This window comes from Melanostigma gelatinosum, assembly GCF_949748355.1.
Source record: "Melanostigma gelatinosum genome assembly, chromosome: 4".
In the NCBI taxonomy this organism is placed as follows: domain Eukaryota; kingdom Metazoa; phylum Chordata; class Actinopteri; order Perciformes; family Zoarcidae; genus Melanostigma; species Melanostigma gelatinosum.
The window spans coordinates 12,784,816-12,803,895 of NC_136637.1; the positions used below are offsets into that span (position 1 = coordinate 12,784,816).

At 40.8% G+C, this 19,080-nt stretch overlaps 1 protein-coding gene across 1 annotated transcript in view; it reads right to left on the reverse strand.

The window, feature by feature from the left end:
- The window catches only part of fcho1 (FCH and mu domain containing endocytic adaptor 1), a 48,008-nt gene that overhangs the window by 14,098 nt on the left and 14,830 nt on the right, over positions 1-19,080 (reverse strand). Inside the window, exons 3-13 of the mRNA XM_079267757.1 lie at positions 13,171-13,262; positions 10,139-10,213; positions 9,448-9,589; positions 9,019-9,171; positions 7,768-7,872; positions 5,454-5,552; positions 4,782-4,878; positions 4,415-4,532; positions 4,235-4,259; positions 2,806-2,866; positions 682-875 (exon numbers count right to left, since the gene is read on the reverse strand). Of these exons, the coding sequence (XP_079123883.1) occupies positions 682-875; positions 2,806-2,866; positions 4,235-4,259; positions 4,415-4,532; positions 4,782-4,878; positions 5,454-5,552; positions 7,768-7,872; positions 9,019-9,171; positions 9,448-9,589; positions 10,139-10,213; positions 13,171-13,262 (1,161 nt within the window). The remainder of the gene's footprint in view (positions 1-681; positions 876-2,805; positions 2,867-4,234; positions 4,260-4,414; positions 4,533-4,781; positions 4,879-5,453; positions 5,553-7,767; positions 7,873-9,018; positions 9,172-9,447; positions 9,590-10,138; positions 10,214-13,170; positions 13,263-19,080) is intronic.

Below are 19,080 nucleotides of genomic sequence, written 5' to 3' on the forward strand. Positions count from 1 at the left end.
TTTGTTTGTTATTGTCAAAAACAGAAACATAGAAAGACAGAAAGAAACAAAACAATGAATGAATCAGTCCAAGTACTTTCTGACTACAGGTTCCTAATTATTAAGACAACAACTGGACACTGTAGATTTTAGTCAATCAAATAGGAATTAATAGTGCTGCAAATTAACATGCATTTAGGTCTGTAGTGGGTATTTAAAGCAACTCAAGATAATATATGGAACCCATGTATCCCAGTGGAACAGTGATGTGTTTTAATAGTTATTGGACAAAAAGACAGTAGTCAGTAGGATCAATTACTTGTTAGTTTGGTTTTTCCATGAGGGTTGTTGGCAATAAGGAACATATAGAATGATATTGGAAGGAATTATCCATAAACATGTAAAGTCTGACTTTCTTTTTTACTTGTTGGTCATTAGAAAAGGTGGAGATTTGAGTGTTTCCTTCTAGACCTTGAGGACAGAGTATTTGAGGTAAATATTCTAAAGGTGAGGTACACGTAGCTACATCCAGAGTTTCTTTGGGGAATGGATATGGATCAGGGATTAGCTAAGTAAGGGGAACCTGCATTAAGAATATTTACCACAGTTTTAGATTTCTGCATATTGGGGAAAATGCTCATGTCTTGTCAGAGGGATGCTGAAACACACAGAACATAAAACAGAAGCACAAAAACAAACAACCTGCTGCCGGACCACTCTGTTGGGCGGCAGGGTGAGCGCCCCAACGGTGGCTTTCAGCTCCTTCTCTGTGGCAGCGGAGTTACTGCGATTGCTGCTGGCGACCGGCCTGATCTGGATGTGGAACTTCTTGGGCTCCTCGTCATCAAAGTCCGAGTCACTGGAGTAGAAGTTGTTCTCCTTCATCTCAGAGCAGCGTGAAGAAGAGAGGGTGGTCAAGGAGAACAAGCCAAGACTGTATGCAAAGAATGAAAAGTGATGTTTGGCAAGAACACATCAAGATAGGAAAGCATTACTGGCAATCAGAGAGACAAAGGGAGCGCCCTGTTTAACATTACACTACTCAACAGTTTCATCATCCAAAACTCTTAATGCAAAGAGTGCGTGTTCATTTTAATGAACTTTATACTACTTGCACTTTCCGATTTTTGTCTTTTTATGTGCATCTCTTCCCCTGTATAGTGAGTACATGAAGAGAATGACCTTGCACATTTACAACATTACAAAAGTGAGAAGCATAATTACTTCTTGAGCACTACGGTTATGTTTCCACAAGCAATAAGGGAAAAATTGAATTACGGACAATGTGCAGAGCGTCTGTTAGATTACTGAAAAGCGAGTAAATATCACATTTAACCACTCTGTCATTCATACAATTGACTTTCATCAAATGTACGCAATGACTACATTTAAAATGATTCAAATGATAGAAGTTAAATGTAAACTGCTGATTTGATGCTCTGATAAAAGTACTGACTGTGTGATTATTATTTTATACAGATCGCTTCAATCTGTGTGCTATGTGAGATTTTAAGAACAAAATTGTGACGTACTGTAGAATCCAACAAGAACAATATTCAAAAATAAAACTAATATGAGACTGAAACTCACGAGAGTACATTAAAAACCAGCAGGTGGAAGTATTTTCTCCCCTGTTCATGAGTGAATATTACTATTTGGACAAATGCTGTGACTTCCTTGAAGAGCAAATAGAGTTTTGTTTCAGTGTAAGACTGTAAGAAGTGCAGGCAAGCAGACAGATATGAAAACAGATGCAGAAGCACCACAGAGGGTGCTGGAGGTGACTGCTGCAGAGCTTCAAATAGCCAAACCGCCACATCCTGCAGCACCAAGTCACCTCCCCTTCCCCTTCGTTTGGACTGCACTCTGCTGCACTTGGAAGAGTTGCATTTGTGTTCATTAGAAGATTCAGAGAAACTGAAGAACATGTGCAGCATGAGGGCATTTTAATGAACGTGAACCCTTTATTCTGAGCAGGCGGAGGGCTCGACGTGAGGGATGACAAAGTCAGGAAGAGTTGTTATCTCGGAGCAGTCAGGACGGAGAGCTGCTGCTGACAGATGGATCAGGGAGCGTTCGGTTAAGAGGACAATTCACTCACATCCCATGCAGGCGTTTACCTCGTCTCTACTTAACGAGGGGGATGCATCCAATCATTTCAGTCAACAAATAGGTTAGAGACCTCTATTATTGTCGAGAGCTCTACAGTTGATGAAGCCATGAATGTGGCCATTTGAGTCACTAAATTGGTTAAACCCGCCTCTCTCCTCCAAACTTCTGACTACGCAACAATGAAAAACGCCTCCACTTTAGTTAAGTGCCTTCTTAGAGTCTATTCAGTGGTCTCGTGAGGTTTCATTTGGAGCAAAATGCAGCAGTCACGTGAGCGAGATAGGTTTGTGAAATCCTTCAGACATCTTAAGTCTTACCTTCCAACTGAAGTGAACTTAAAGAAGGCTCAAGTTTGTTAACATTAACATCTAGATTCAAGTTTTTTTGTGGTTCATATAACTGAATACTTTTGACTGTTGGCAGACTAACAGAGGCTACCAATAAATAAGAACTGTTGAGATGAACTTGTAGGGCAAACACCAGATCTTTTGACTTATGTCCATCCATCCAGCAGAGCTCCAGTGGCTTGTGTTTTTCCTTTTGTAATTGTACTCTCAATGTGGCACAAACATCTGTTGACACCAACATGGTTCACCTCAAACAAAGAATGACTATAAAGCAATTATTAATCAAAGAAGGAAACGTTAAAAAGTTATAATCAGATACTGTGTTGAATTATCCTGCCAGAACACGTGTAAGCAGATAAAAGGATATCATTGGGTGTGCTGTCAGCTCGGATGACAAATCCTTCATCATCTACTTCCAGGAGTGAGTTCTATATGCACACACACACACACACACACACGGGAGAAAGAGAGGAAGTCAGACATCAGCTGGGTCAGCAACACAGAGACAAATGGCACTTAATTCTCATATCCGACACACAGAAGTGCTTTGTCACACTGTTCAACTCCTACGTTCTACGTGTACCACTGAGAGCTTTCCATCAGCGCGTGTGAGGGAGCAAACAGACGCTACCAAGGTTGATGGTGCGAGTCGGGAACTAACTTCAGCTGCTATTACACCAACAGGTCAAACACAGCTGCGTGCTAAAGACACAGGTGCGCTTTCAGTTTGATTTAGATCATTTGGATGTGGGAACACATGTCAGCTGCAGTCACATGATATTCAAAATAAGACATGAGGGAGCAGTTATTTTTAGACAGAGTGTGGACGTATACAGATGGTGTTTGATTAGATCTGATTCCAGTAAACAGATCTCAGTCGGTCAAAGAGACGATCACTTTGTCTGCTTGATGTCTAAGTAGACATTTTCAAATTGATACAGCAAACACATTACTCATAATAACAAATGTATAAGGCGACGATATGTCCGCGATGTTGGTCAGTCAGCTTGTGTTGAAGCTCTTCTGCCCTCTAGAGGACAGACGTCACTAGAAGCGGCTTCAAGTAGTGCAGGCTGTCACTTTGCCCTAAATTCCTGACTATAGTCTATCCAGCCCCTGATTCATGTTTTGAGAATTTGCCACTTATTGGTTAAAACAGTCAAAGAGAGACAGGGTGGCGGGAAAGCGAGAGCAACAGCAACAGCATTCCAGGTGAGCTACTCGGTTGCCCACGAAGCCATACGCGTTTATAGGAAAACACAATTAGCACACTATTATGATCTAAAGACAGCAGACTCGCTTGTTTTTCGGGTTAACTTAAGCATCATTCAGTATTAATGCAACTTTTGCTGACTTTTATAATGTTGAACTTAGAACGTGAATGGACTGTGTCAGTGTGTGCATACACCGTTTACTCTCCTGTTAGATGGCAGCGTCCAAAGCCCGTTCACACAAACAGTCATATGCAGTTACGCATTTACCCTGTCGCTGCCAAAGCATCTCAGAAACCTCTTCTCAGAAGTCCCGAAATAAACCTGGGAAACCCCACACCGTCAGTCAAGCCATTAATACACACTCGTGATTTCCCGCTCAACTTCGTTCCACAAACACACACTTGTACATGATTTTCTTTCGATCCCCCCCCCCCCCCCCCAAAAAAACACAGTCTTCCCACTGTGCAGAGGGTCTCTTCAACACATTTGTCTGCAGGGATAACTGCAGCTTTAGGAGTCAGATAGTTGAGTCAGCGGTTTAGAAGCTGCAGCGTTCTAGTTCGAGTTATATGTGATACTCACCGGTGTCTCCGGCACAGCTGAGTCTCTGCAAATACAAAATAACACACGCACAGATGTATTTTGTTTTCATTTATCAACAAGTACTCAAACTGAAGCCAGTAACAAAGAACAAAGATTAAGATCACATTGTCTAAATATCAGTGTGTGTGTGTGTGTGTGTGTGTGCGTGGACACACTCACATAGAGTCCGGCTCCTTGTCCCTCTTGCCGAGGCCGGGGATCCTGAAGGCTTTTGCTCGACTCTTCTTCCCGCCTTCTGGTGGCAAAGCTGTCATGTACTCCTCAAAGCCAACCACAGCTACAGATGACAGGCAGATTGATCAAAATAAAAAACATTCAGAAAACCAACACACGGATATACGCACGTAGTTGAACCATTCACTCACTCTTTGTGTCACTATGAATTATTCCGCCTCCACCATTCTGTTGTCAGTGTGGGTGCATTCACATATCAGTTATGTAAGCTGCTGATTTATGTTGTGAGGTTATTTCACACCTACTGGAAACAAACTGAAATAAAGCCTCATCCTGGTGAGATGAGCTGTACCTGGCCTGTCTTTGCCCGTGCCCTTCTGCTCCGCAACATTCTGGATGAGGTTATCGATGCCGATGTTTTCCACATTCTGCTTGAACTCCTCGTGGACCTGAAGCAGAGCAGGATGATTAGTTGGTCCTTAAAAAAAAAGCTGATCTAAAAAAAGGTGACATGAAATGTATTGTTTTTGTTATCAATGCTCTGTGTGATAATGCTGTGTATGTAATGTTGTACGTGTTTGCATGTATGTTTGAAATACTGTAGGTTTGTTTTTGTGTTTGAAATGTTTGTGTGTGTATCTTGTTTGAAACACTATTGCTGCCGTCTTGGCCGTGCGCCCTCAATGGGACTACTACTATTAATATTAATGATAATAATCTTATTATTTTCTATTTTATTGTTTGTTCAAATTGAGTCCAAGAGGATCTAACTATGCATCTCGCTTAACTAAACGTGTCTGATGAAGAAGAAAAAAAAGAAAAAAAACTGTTGGCAATGACTGTACATTCAGTGGACACAAGGGTCCTAAATTATGACACACTGAATGGCATGTTGTCATTTATTTCTTGCCTTGCTTTTGCTGCATTGTTTGTCAAAGCACTTTGTAAACTCTTTTTAAAAGGTGCTGTATAAATAAAGTTTTTATTGTTATATTTATACTTTAAAATATAAGAAAAGGCTTACCTGTCCCACTTGAACATGGGTGTCTTCTATGGAGTGTGAGTAACCTTTGATCAGCTGTTTTATCTGCCACAGGTGGGTCTCCTCGATTTCCTGAAACTTCTACACACACACACACACACACACACACACACACACACACACACAGTGAGGAAAACAAAAAAAACATCACCATGTGAAATCTCAGAACTCCACTGTAGGTTTATTTATCTTTCTCTGTTGGTCGACATCATTCTCTGACTTTGTGTGCAACTTAAATCCTCTCCAAGCCAACCACATTACTTCAAAGCTAAACTGAAATACACTTTAAAACACAGCTGTTTCTTTAAGTTGCTGAAAAAATATATTTTAGACAAGTTTTTTTTTACCAAACAGCAAATGCAACTTTCCAGTGTCCAACTAACTTTGTTTATTTCTAATCATAAATATGATGTTGGGCTTGATGATGTACAGGATATATTTGTTGATATGAAGCTGTCTGTATAGGCTGATTATTAGTTTTTGTCTGGTTGTGTGTTATTTCAGTGGTTGCTTGCTTGTTTTTAGTATATTTTAATATTTGTTATGGTGTTTGTTGCGAGTTTGTCTCTTAATGAAAAAATTTTTTTTTTTAAATGCTGCATAAAATGCAGAAACTCTAAACTCAACATATATGCAATAAAGTGAAAATAGACTTTAAAGGAGATCTGCGGATTCAGGAGCAGCTATGGAGGAGCGGTCCGCCAGCAGAAGAGGCACCGGGCTGCCAGGTCTTTAAACCAGCGATAATTTGAGAGGATTTAGTATTTAAGTTTGATCCTGCTTCTAACTCAGCCAACTCATTTGTCATTGTCTGGTTCAGGGGAATTGTCTTGATAGAATGCCAGTGGCTTCTATTGGAGAAGAGAGTTCATGAGCAGTGAGCTTTGCCAGTTTATTTTCTCCAATTAAATGGACAGAGTCCAAACGGACTCTTTGCAACTGCTGTCAGCCTCCAGCAGGGCACTTCATTCACATCCGACATGTGCCACAACTCCAGTGGCCAGTTTCTCACAGATACTTCAGACTAATCTGTAGTTTGAGACATTTCTTTATTTTGCTCCTAGATTTGTCGAATGCAAGTGGGACAATTTAACAGAAATAAAGACTGACTTATTTTAAAGGAGAATTTAGAGCATATTTATTGTATTAGACCTCGAGTTGGATTGTATTCATATCAATCGTTACTGTGGTGACTATGGAGCAAAAATAACCGGTGTGTGTTTACGTAAAGAAACTCAGGACCTGCCGCTAATCTCCTAAAGGAGCGGGGCTGTGGTTAAACACCCGACACAGATACAGGAAACGGACTTTCAGTGAGTCGTCTCCTTCCTGAACTCATCTCTAACCCATCGACGAAAATGGAGAGATGTCTTCAAGGCATTTGTTTCAATTGGGCACGTTTTTAATTGTTCTTTCATACCGGCTAGTCTCAGACACGTTTCTTGTTGTCCGGAGACGAGGACAACCATCGCACATTATGGGAATATTCAGGGAGAAGCCGACAGCAGATCGGTCACGTGGGTTAAATGTTCGCTACGTCAGAATTTATTCGGCAAAAGTGTTTCCATCATCTATTTAGCGCATCAACTCTTTTTCAACACAGGCAAAAACCACCTCAAGCGAGCGTAAATACTTAACTGAGGTTTTATCAAATTTTGCATGAATACAACTGAACCACAATGTGTTTTTTAATCTTCCCTTGATCAGACCAAATAAACCAAGCCACCGGCATGAAAGGTGCCTTTAGAGAAGGTCTCTTGTGATCCCCTCTAGTTTTATGCTTGATTTAAAAATAGATTTATCTAAAAACGTATTTACTTATCCGTTATTCATTTGGTTTACCTCCCTTTTGACACCTTTCTCTCCCTTCATACTAATGACCGAATCTTCCCCCTCAAAGCTAATACAAGAAATAACTGGTCAAAAGGATTTCAGTCATCATTTGAAATGTAAAACACACACGCCACACATTGGGGTCTGTTGAAGATCTCCATGGAAACAGCAGCACTACCCATGGACGTGTGGAGGCAGTGATGAAAGGTAATGAGCGAGGATCAGGATGTGCATACGTGTGCGAGCGGGTGGGTGTTCATTAGTCGGGGGTTGAGGTTTCCATTTTTGGTGAAGTCATGATAAGAGAATGAATGAAAGGATAAGATGGGAGTTCTTGTGTGGTGGGAGGTTACAGAGAGGGTGAGTCAGGGAGAGAAAGAGAAAGCCCAAGAGAAGAAGAAATGCATCAAAAACACCACATCAGAGGGTGGGAGAGAGACTCCCAGCTGGAGTCAGAGCTGACCTGGGAGGACTCGCTCATCTTCTGCTCAAACTCTCCACCCACGCGGTTGTGCTTCTCGATGCACAACGCAAATGACTCGGCCGCTTTCTTAGACTTCAGCTCCGCCTAGTGAGAAAGAAAAGGAAAAAGGATAATGACAGCCTTTAGCTCCGGACTCATTCACAATCCTGAAATAAATAGGAATAGCTCAGTGAGTGAATGAGAACAATTTCTGCCCCATGACGACAACTACTGCATTCAGCATTCAGTCTGTACCTTCAAAACAAGAACAGCCATTTATTCCCAGAGCGGACATCTAGGGCAGAGCATTAGAACAAGTTGTTTTCCATAATTGTCAAGATGAATTGAAAAATGTATTTAACCTCGATATAACAGACACGCTTGTGAAACAAGTGTATGATGGATTTTAGGGTCACAAGATGAACAACAACAATAATAATAATAATAATAATAATAATAATAATAATAATAATACATCTCAGAGTTAAGGAACAGTGATGCAGGACACTGAATCTGTCAAAGTCTCAGTTCACATCCAGCTGTCCACACGATGTACTGAGAGACACGTCGAGTAGCTCTGGACTTGAATATACTTCGAATACAAATTTACAAAAAGCAGTATTTTTGATTTATGCTTTTTATGAAATTGTGAGATTAAGCAATCATGGTCAAAGGGTTTGTTTTAAAACTACTATACGAACACAAATCACTTTTCCTGAGGATGCGGTGTGATGACCACAGGGAGAGAGGTACGAGGCTGAATGCACGATTAAAGAAGACTATTTATACAACAAATAATTCCATCACACTGGTACTAATATTATGTTGCATTGCAAAGGAATAACACAGATTTATTATTGTGAATAAAGATAATGCAGACTGTGTGACAACAACATGACAATCACACTCCATCTGTTGAGTTAAGATGTATTTATATTATATCACGCCCAACACCGACTCTTAGCTCTCTTCTAAAATGAGACGTGTTGTTTGTTTGAAGGATCGGTCCTCCCAAACTACAACATAACTGTGTGATAATAAATGTTTGTGATTGTTTATTGTCTGCGTCACAAAGACTAAAGATAGAGCGATGTGAACAAAAGACGATTAAACTCCAGAGAGCAATCCAGGAACCCCAATTTCTGTGAACCACCCCTCTGATGTTTTATTCAAAAGGACACCGATTAGCTTTTATTGTGTTGAACATCTGAAAAAACTAAAATCTTGAAAATAAAGAGAGTTGTTGCTAACTTTCTCCACTTCTTTCTGTGGCGCTCCCTCCTTCCTGAGCCGGTCCAGCTCCAAACACTTGGCGTGGTAGCCCTCCTTTGACTTCTGAAGGTGGCCGCTCTGAACCTGCAGCGCCTGCACCGCCTCAACTGTTCCCACCATCTCCTCCTTTGTCTGGGTGACACACGCATAAAGAAAAAGACGACGCATGAACATCCCGAACAGATCATCATTGTACTTGAAGGGAAAACGCACCGATTACCACCAGGGGAGAAGACAGTAATGGCATTTTCTATGAGATAAATTGGATCAAAATGACAGAGTCTCGATGAAGGGCGAGTAAGGAGAAAACCTGTCTCAGTTTATCTTCACAGAAACTCACACAGGCACATAAAATCAGCCAGTTTGCGGTCATGTTAGCGGTAAAGCATCCTGATGCTAGGTACTTACTTTGCGGTGGATTTTGACCTGATCGTCTCCGTACTTGTTGATGTCCCGGATGAGATCGTTCATCTTCCTCATCAGCTCGAGGTGGCAGAGGGCCAGTTTGTCTGAAGACACCCTGAACACATTCCACATGGGAGCAAAGGTCCTAGGAAATACACACACAAGCATTAAGCACACACAAGGAGACTGTTGGGTACAAACTCTCTCTTCATTCAAGATCTATTGTAATACCAAGAGTCATACTGTGGAAATATTATCTTTTTCAAGACTTTGCTAAAGAAAGCTTCAAACCAAAATAGTTTCAGCAAGTAAAGGGTTTTGACATTCTTGTGTACACATGGCCATGAACTATGATAAATAAATAACTATTTCCAAAGACATGGAGCGATTAAGAGCATACAATCACAATCTACCCGAGGTGGGGCTGTGGCGGCAGCAAACCAGCAAAGCATGCTCAATCGCACTAACGAGCGAGGAGAGTCAGTAAAAACAAGATGCCCTTTCATATTTCAAAAAAGCTGAATCATTTTAATTATAAATATGAACATTTGGTGATGCAGATGGTACTCATTCATATCTTATATGCAGCCATGACCATAACATGTACAATTACAGCAGCAAAGCCGTTCAACAGCATAAATTAAACCATCGGGGACGAGGACGGGCTGTTCAGTGTTCACATGGTGGTACTCACCCCTGTGGACTTCCGTTGCTCGCCATCTTGGCCAGTTTGCTCATTGATTTGGAGTAAGTTTCCTCAATAGCAGCACTGCAAAAACAAACACGACCATTACTGGAAAAAACAAGACAATAACTATAATTAAGGACCAAAAGCACCTCTGTAATGAATATATGTATGTATGTGTATATATAGATATGTGTGCATCTCTCAGAAGATACAAGTATTTTAGTTCATTTTCTAAAGGCAGAGTAATGTTGTGTGCTTTGCTTTCTTTAAAATGTAAATTCTTCTAACTAACTTTTAGACTGGTGAATGTAATGTACTCCAATAACACTTCCTCACCAGGCTCCTGCCTCTGCTAATGGCCTCATATGTTATCTTCTCTATCTGGAGCTTTCTTTGTCCCAAACTCTGGGCATCCACCATTAGAGTCAGACAGATACAGATTCATTTTCATCAGTGTTGGATAATTGTTGCAATAAGCCACATTTAAATGAAGATGGAGTCGTTTTGCAAAGGCTGGCATGAAACTTTAATAACCATCATCTGTTGACCCTGAAGAGAAAGAAAGAAGGAGTATTGATCCAAACATCCTGAGGGTGGAACAGAACAACTTGCTACAGGAAGTCATGAACAACAAACAAGCAGTGACGCAGAGTTGGAACTCATATTGGATCACAAGCAGGGCGAACTAATATTTTCAAATGATATCTATTGTTTACTTATGTTTCAGTTTTGTTATAATTTCAATCAATTAGGCCTGAAGTGTCATCTTACATACACGTCTATATACACAACGGGTGAACACCTGCACCCTGACTCCAAACTACACATTTATTCAAAACAGCTATAACTGATATTATCGCTTGAATCTGCAGCTTTTCTCGACTTCACAGAGTTTTATAGTTTTGAGCTTTATAGCACATCAAGTTTCAGCTCATTGTTTAGTTACAGGGCCCGTAACTTTTCCGTTTTGGTTCACACTTAACGGGAGTGTTTTTTTTGGGCCGCATCATGCAGCTGATATCAGTGAAATAGCTCCAAAAAACTGACCCAGAAGAGACGAGCTGGTGAACATATTCGACCATTTAGCAGATACAGAGACAGATGTCTCCTCAGGAGTTAGTAAAGACCAAAAACGGAGCTAAAAGTCAGTTAATCTGGGACTTAAAGTTGTGGACACAAACACGACTTCAGATGAATAATAATGTTGCTCTATACATGCTGGAGGTGTAAACAAGCAACTGTTTGCTAACTGAACTGTTTGATACCATATCAACCTAAAGGGGATAAGTCAATCCTGTACTAATTGTTTCTGCTGCCCTGAAGTGGCCAAAATAAAATCAGTCATTGGACAAAGTTTCAATCCCAATCAGTTGATTCTGACCTGGAATCAAACCTCGTCTTTCTAAATAGATGTTTGGTTTGGAATCAGTGTGCAGCCGCTACTCTAGTTTATTGATTCTCATGTGTGTATAATTACTCTCTCCACATCCAAAACTGTTCTGATGCAAATTCTCACTTTTGATATTCTGCAACAAGCAATAGTGAAGATGTCCATCAATTTTTACTGAAGCCCAAAGTGACGTCTCCAAATGTCTTGTTTAATCCGATTAACAATCCAAAACCCAAATATATTAGCTTTAGAAAAGATGGAACTCGTGAATGTTTGGCTTGAAAAATGACTGAAACGATTCCTCGATTACCAAAATAGTTGCAGATTAATTTTCTGTCGGGTCACTAATTGATTAACTCATTCTAAACTTATTGTTTCAGCACTTGTCAAACCTGATAGCTATCGAGTGCCCACTGTCAATGGTGCCCCACTAACAATACATCTCCATTAAACTGAGTATGAGCGTGATACAGCATGCAGTCACTGAGAAGGCGGTTGGAGTTGTTGCGGTACTTTAACTCAGTGTTTTATGTGGCGTCTTATATCAAACCCGACCTTTAAGGCAAGTGGCGAGAGAGAATTTATCAAAACAATTGCCTTTCCTCCACTATTTTACCCACAGTGGCCCCATTTCATTTCCTGACTGCTGATTTGTTCTCTGCTGCTGTCCGAGTAAGATAAGTGGATTTCCCTCTGCGAGGAATGTGCACATTCACTGAATCAATGTCAGGATTATATCACTGGTCTGACAGAGCATTGTGTGCGTGTGTGTGTGTTAGCTTCCCGCTGTGAGAGCACAAACCCCTGTGGGAACCTCATTACTACCCTCAATTTACTCACTGATAAGTTCCTAATAAGAGGACGGGGTGCTTAATGGAACAAACTACCCACTTTGAGAGGACCGTTTTAATTAGACAATCGACTTCCCCCTTAGGTACCGTTGTACGCCTGTTAAGCCTTCAGTTGTTGCACAGCGTTAATTTAGTTCACAATGATAATAGCGGCAGGATTTACAATTAGTAATTCATAACAAAAGCTTGCTCTTTGTTTCTTGTTGATTTTGTCGTCAGAAATTGCAATGGATGCTAGCTAGCTAATTGAGCTCATTTAACGATATATCGCCTTGATTACTATATATATATATATATATATATATATATATATATATATATATATATATTAAACACTGTCCTCTGTCATATATAGTATATAGTAAACACTGTCCTCTGTCAAATAAAGACGTAAAAGCGTATTTAAATGCAGCAGTTGCAAACATGGATAACATGTAAAGCTCTGACATTGAGGGATAATTCACCTTTTCAGGCTTGTGTGTGAGAGTTTTAAAGAAAGTGAGCTCCAAAAGTAGCACAGTAGTGAGGACAAGGGCCAGAGATCAGAGCAGAGGGAAGACTGAAGCAGTTTCAACAGAGAAAGACTTGTTAAAGTCTTCTCTGACAGGACTGTGAAACACACGGCGAGACAAAAACAGGTCATTTATCATTTCTGTGCTTTTCACTCAACCTCGGCATGGTCTCTCATCTTTCCAAAGATCCAAGTATACAGAGTCAAGAATGTGAAATTTCTCCACCCGACTCCCATCACAGCGCCACCTCCCACACAGACAGTCACAAACACACACGAGCCTCACCTCTCACGGACAAACTCGGCTAGCTCCTTGGATGCCAGCTGGCCGTGCTTCATGTTGTGGTAGAGCACGTCAAAGCCGGCATTTTTCTCCCCCTGCCAAGATAGAAATAAAACACACACACACACCGTCTGTTAGCACCTGTGGAGAATTTCAGTATTAAACACATTATAAGTACGATTAAATAACCCCCTAGTGATGAGTAGAAGTGTCACTATAATAATATGTTAGTCACAATATGTTTACAATATTCTTACTTATAGAAGATATTATGTGTTACAGTATATTAACTAATTGAATGTATTAAATCATAAAAGTACAGTCACTAAAGGTATTAAAACACTAAGAATAGTTTGAGGGTCAGACAGGGATTCTGAATGGGACATGCAGCAAATGGAGGAGGGGCAGTGGGGATCGGTCAAAAGCCAAATCCGACCGCGACGGAGATGGGGAGTCTAGAAGTTTTGCGAGGAGAGAAGATGTTTCGCTAAAGGATCGATAATGGGAGGGGACATAATTCAAATGGAGCCAATCACTAATCGCCATGGAGGGTCATTCAGATGTTTTATGACTGTTTCGGACATTTCCAACTGTCGGGGCATATAAGAGACTGTTCTGGAGCGAATTCCTCAGACCACATCCGCTCTAGTTTTTCAGTACCTGAATTCAGACCTGTGAGTGAGATGCGTGCGTGTGGTCTCTGTTCGAGAACATTACTGTTGATAGTTAATTCAGCTTGTAAGTGAACTTTGTGTAGTACATTAAATATTGTTATTGATCGTGAACCGGATCCAGTCCATTTTTCTGATGCGCGTGCGCGCTAAGAAGCTCGCAGCAGAAAAGTCCCCGCGGCCTGCAGGCTCTCATCCTTTTGTTCACTCTCTTGTTCACTCGTTTGTCTCTCATACTTCTATCTTGTTGTCATTTTATAACTTGGTTTCACGGATTTTTTGTGTGTTGGGAAGATTAATAGCTAATAATTATATGAGATCATCAAAATCCATGTCTGAATGAGCAAAAATCAAAGTAAAAATTAGGAAAAACATGATTTGTTATTATTAATTAGGAGCTGCACATCATCCTGCGCTTGAGCATTTGTGTCTCCCTTTAGTTGCCGGTAGGTGGAGAACGTATTAGTGCAACTGGGTGCACAAACAGACTTACTTACAGATTTACTGACGAACATCACAACACATTTAGTTTGAACATGTGCATTTCCCCTTTGAGTACAATAAAGAAACTTCTCATGTGAAAACCAAAATTGTTTGGCTGAAAATGAAAATATGTCTATGAAGGAGCCTTATAAGAAAACTGGTGGCCTCATATGTTAAATCAGAAGTGCTCATTAGTATGCCGACAACAGTAACAGTTTTGTTTAGATATTGAGCTAATAGATACTTGACTATCTGGTGGAGAATACAGTCATTTTGGTGATTTAAACAATTGTCTGTGATGAAAGAGGGACAAAAGTGACATGTCATGTTTTTTTGCTGATGTTTCACTAAAGCACATGCTGCTGCTGCTCAACACTGGAAATTACCTCGCTGCTTGCTGTACATAAGTGGAGCAAAGGCCAACATGTAAAATGTGAGAAAACCACAGCGCTGGGTTGTTGTTGTTCACAGAAAAGCTGCCTACCTTGCAGCTAAGCAGATTCGACACACAACAGAAACACCTCCCACCCATCAGTCGTAAATCACACAAACCTACACCTGTGTGAACACAAGTCTTCATAATCTGAAAAAGCGCACGACAGCGCTGTTACAAATAGACTGTCGTTTCTTCTTGGGCCTCGCCACATTTTTGAGTGGAGAGACAGCCGGGACATCTGTGCAGACAGAGACACAGACAGCTGCTTCTTCTAAATATACCCCGTCGGAAGAGAACCGACCAGTTCCCAGGTACCAGGGGAATGGCTGGAATGCCAAGGGTCACCCAAAACCAACCCCACACACACACACACACACACACACACACACACACATAGACTCCCAGCAGTCGGGAAGAGAAACAGGAGGAGTCTCAGACAGATTGACGACGCAAGACCTGACGGAAAACACAGAGCGAGCTCAGCCACTGAAGCATCACTGCTGACCTCAGCTTCGGTCGTCAGACGCTCACCGTCCCCGAGCCTTTTCTCATGATGTCAGAAAAACAAAAGAGAGAGCATACTGGACAGAGAGGAAGCAGTTTTAAAATGTTTGTGCCCCATTGAAGATCAGACGGGGTAGAAACATTGCCTTCATTCAGTCTGGTTAAGTTTTTACTCCACAGTGTCTGTAGATCCTGCGTCTCATTTGTGAGGATTTTCTTCTGGTCGTTCTCTCGTGTGATAAAGAACTGGATATCTTTCAGCTTTGTGTTGTTTGTCAAACTAAACAAACAACCTGAAAACTGCCTTCCTGCATCTTGTTTCCATAATAAAATGCCAGTAACAAGGTCCGGCTAATATTTGCATCTTCTGAGACAAATCTGCGGTTTTCAAAAGGTCAGTTCCCCCAAAACACAGAAGCATCATACATTTTAAATGAAGGGTGTTGTATTATCCTGTGGGTGTTTTAGATTGTATATTTCTCAGATGGAATTGAGTTTTTCAAATGTAATTTTTCAGTGTTGTGAACACCACAAGTTAAGATCTAAGCATCACAATTGTAACTCAATTTATATCACAAACTTTATTAGATCAAAACAAAACTCTGCAGGATAGTTTGTCGTTTTATGATTTGGATGAACCGACACTTTATGATCCTATGTACGTAAAACAAGATGTCTGCTTTAAGTTTGATTTATAAAGCATTTACCACAATTACACTAAACAAACTAATATCAGCTGTTTTCCATCTCTTCAATGTTCAGTCCGATTTTCTCCTCTTAACAGAATAGGGTTTTGTATTATTACATTGTATTTGAATGCTTTGACATGAGCGTTTTTATAAACAACGGGCGTTCTGCAGCAGTATAGTGTTGTTCATTGGGGCAGTTGGCAGACGCCTTTTGTTGAAACTCCAACCTCCCCAAAGAAAGGTGAGCTGACAGTCTAAGCCCACACACACACTAGGCTGTATGTCCACAGATCAAAGAATATTTGAATGCTTAAATGGTTTTGCAAACAGTATTTGATAACGATAAGTCTTGTTGAATATTTGAAAAAGCAAATATGAGCAGTCTGTGCTCCGAGCGATATGCTCTAACTTTATTGCAGCAGCATTTTAGCCGTTTAGCATATTATATCAACTTTTGCAAAAGCTCCATTATCCATTTATTATCTTGTCAGGAAAGCTGCTCACAAAAGACTCCATCATCATCATCATAACTTGACATGAAGAAGTTTCTAACTGTCGGCATCCCAACACCCTTTGTAGGCCACTGTCTAGTTTCGATGCCACTAAAGCTGCCAGAATACGTCATCTCTCTCTCTCTCGCTCTCTCTCTCTCTCTCGTGTATGCATGTTCTTGATTGTGCAAACAGCATGACTCAGTCAACAGCCACAACAATCTGATATCACATAACAGGAGAGCTGCCACTCCACCGACAGTCGTCTTCGTGTCGTAATGTATTCCTTAAGCCTTCAGTGAATGACAATCCTTCATGTCTTATATATATACAAACCCCCTCTTTGCTCCCTACTTGGTGAGCTCTTTTTTTTATCAATTAAGTTGACCGTTTTGTTCACGCACGATGGAGCACATTACCATGACAAAGAGGGGAATGATGGGAGAGGAGAAGAGTGGAATGGAGGGGGGGTGCACGGGGAGGTGCAACTTTCTCATGAAGTCTTCTGAAGACAACCGGGAGCTGTAGGGGATCTGTTGAAATGTGTTAAGGGGGATGGTAAGCAGCAGGGAAATGATCATTTCATCTCAGTAAATCAAACGCCAACATCGCTCTGTTAAGAGGTGAGGATCCCTGGTTTCCCCTCAATTCCTCAAGCTGTTTATTATTGTGGTGGTCAGGGCTGTTGAAGTCAGTGTGCCGATCTTCAATCTCAAACGCCAAAGCAAAACAAATGCACTATATCTGACGTCCAAGCATTCCCGCTCCCAAATGCTTCAAAATACAAATCCTTCGTCTTTAGGAAAAAACATATTAGCGTGGCTCAACGGCTAGGTTCAGCCCAGGGTCAGGTCTTTCAGGCTCATGTGTGCTGTGGAGACACAGGCCTGTGTAACTTCAGTGCATACTTGGCCACTGACAAATTGGACACTACATGTCTGATCAGTCAATGAGGCCTTCTGTTCAGCCATCGGTTAGTTAAAGACAGCACCTCCTTATTAAGACCTGTTGCTCTTAAATTCAATGAACAGAAGAATATATAGAAGTAGAACAGTAATCTTATCATTTGTCCATGCAAAGCCACTGTGGTTTTGCAACAAAAATGTTATTTAAAAATAATAAAAGTCTAATGTCAGTTGTGTCTGAGATGTAGTTTTCTTTTAGTTAACATGCTCCCTGTAATGAGACAAAGGTTTTCAAACAGAACAAGCTAATCTTTCCAAAGATTCATGCTGCTATTGTACAGTATCTTTGGCACACAGCACTAATCAAAAAAAGCTGATCTGAGACAATTGGTACAATGTTCCACTTCAATCTTGTTATGTAATGTCTTATTACTCGTGTGTGTCTGTTTCTAACTGTTCTCACGTGATTCTAATTCGACGCATCTTCAGACTTCCCCTCAGGCTTGTACGAAACTAACTACAGACGGAAGGTGAGGAGACCTGTGCTGCAGGGCCTGCTTTACAACAACAAATAAAAAGATCTTTCATCTGCATGTTCGCCTGCAGAGGATCTCAGCCGACGTTGCCTCAAGAACTAAAAGTGCTGTACTGCTGCAAACTTTCATTCACAAAAAAAATTGTTCCCAGCGAGCAAAACTGGCTCAGTTATACTGAAACCTAAAGGTCTAGCAAATTATTATTGTGTTGAGAAGACAATGGGAATTTGCTGTCAAATAATGACTAATAATAATAATAATAATAATAGATGATTGGCACTCGGCATGAAGCCCTCCTACACCTGAGTGGATGAACACACTACTCACTGAGCTGTCTGTAGTTGGTTTGCTTCTGATTTTCCAAATTAAAAATGATGAAAATTTCTCCTAAAAATATCCACCAAAAATCTAATCTTTAATAGATTTGAGGCTAAAAAAAGACATGCAAAAATGAAGTGATAGAAACCCTTTACCTGATGGATGAGGACAGTATTATGTACTTAATGAGAACACGCACAAAGCGAGGTGCAGACGAGCACAAACGTGTATCCGAATCAAATTAGGAAACACTTTACGCATCTCTTTTCCCACATCCGGAGGGAATAAACGTTGGATATTCAAGAAAACTTGCACAACCTGTATACACAACAGTACACCAGGAGATCAGCTGACTGCAGCCCAGAAGGAGGAGACACTAGTTAATCAAACCGGTTTATATTTTACTTAAGTAATATTGTGAATGCAGGACATGAATCGGAGTATTTCTACACCGTGGACTGTATGCTATACTTTACATAAGTAAAAGATCAAAGCACTTCTTCCACCACTGCCCATTCCCAGTGTAAAAAGTTGCTTCATCAAGACTTTTGTGAAGTGTTGCTCAGCTTGGCTCAGGCTTTATGTTACAGCGCTTCATTCTCTGGCAGAGCAGTGCCTTTAGTTCTGGCTATTTGTCAAATCTGGCCCAACAGTCTGTCTGAGACCGGTTCAAGTGTCCGATGACATTCCTGCTGTGCAGCACGGCTCTTCAGTCAGGTGAAACTAAGAAAAGGGTACCGAGCAGAACAAAAGAGAAAAGACAATTATGCTTCTCAGGGCTGCACATATGAGCCCGGTGGTCACTCGTGACTTTTTTCTGTGTCCATTTCAGGACCCGAAAACATGATGCGTCCTGCTTCGGCTGTCAACTTTGTGTCGT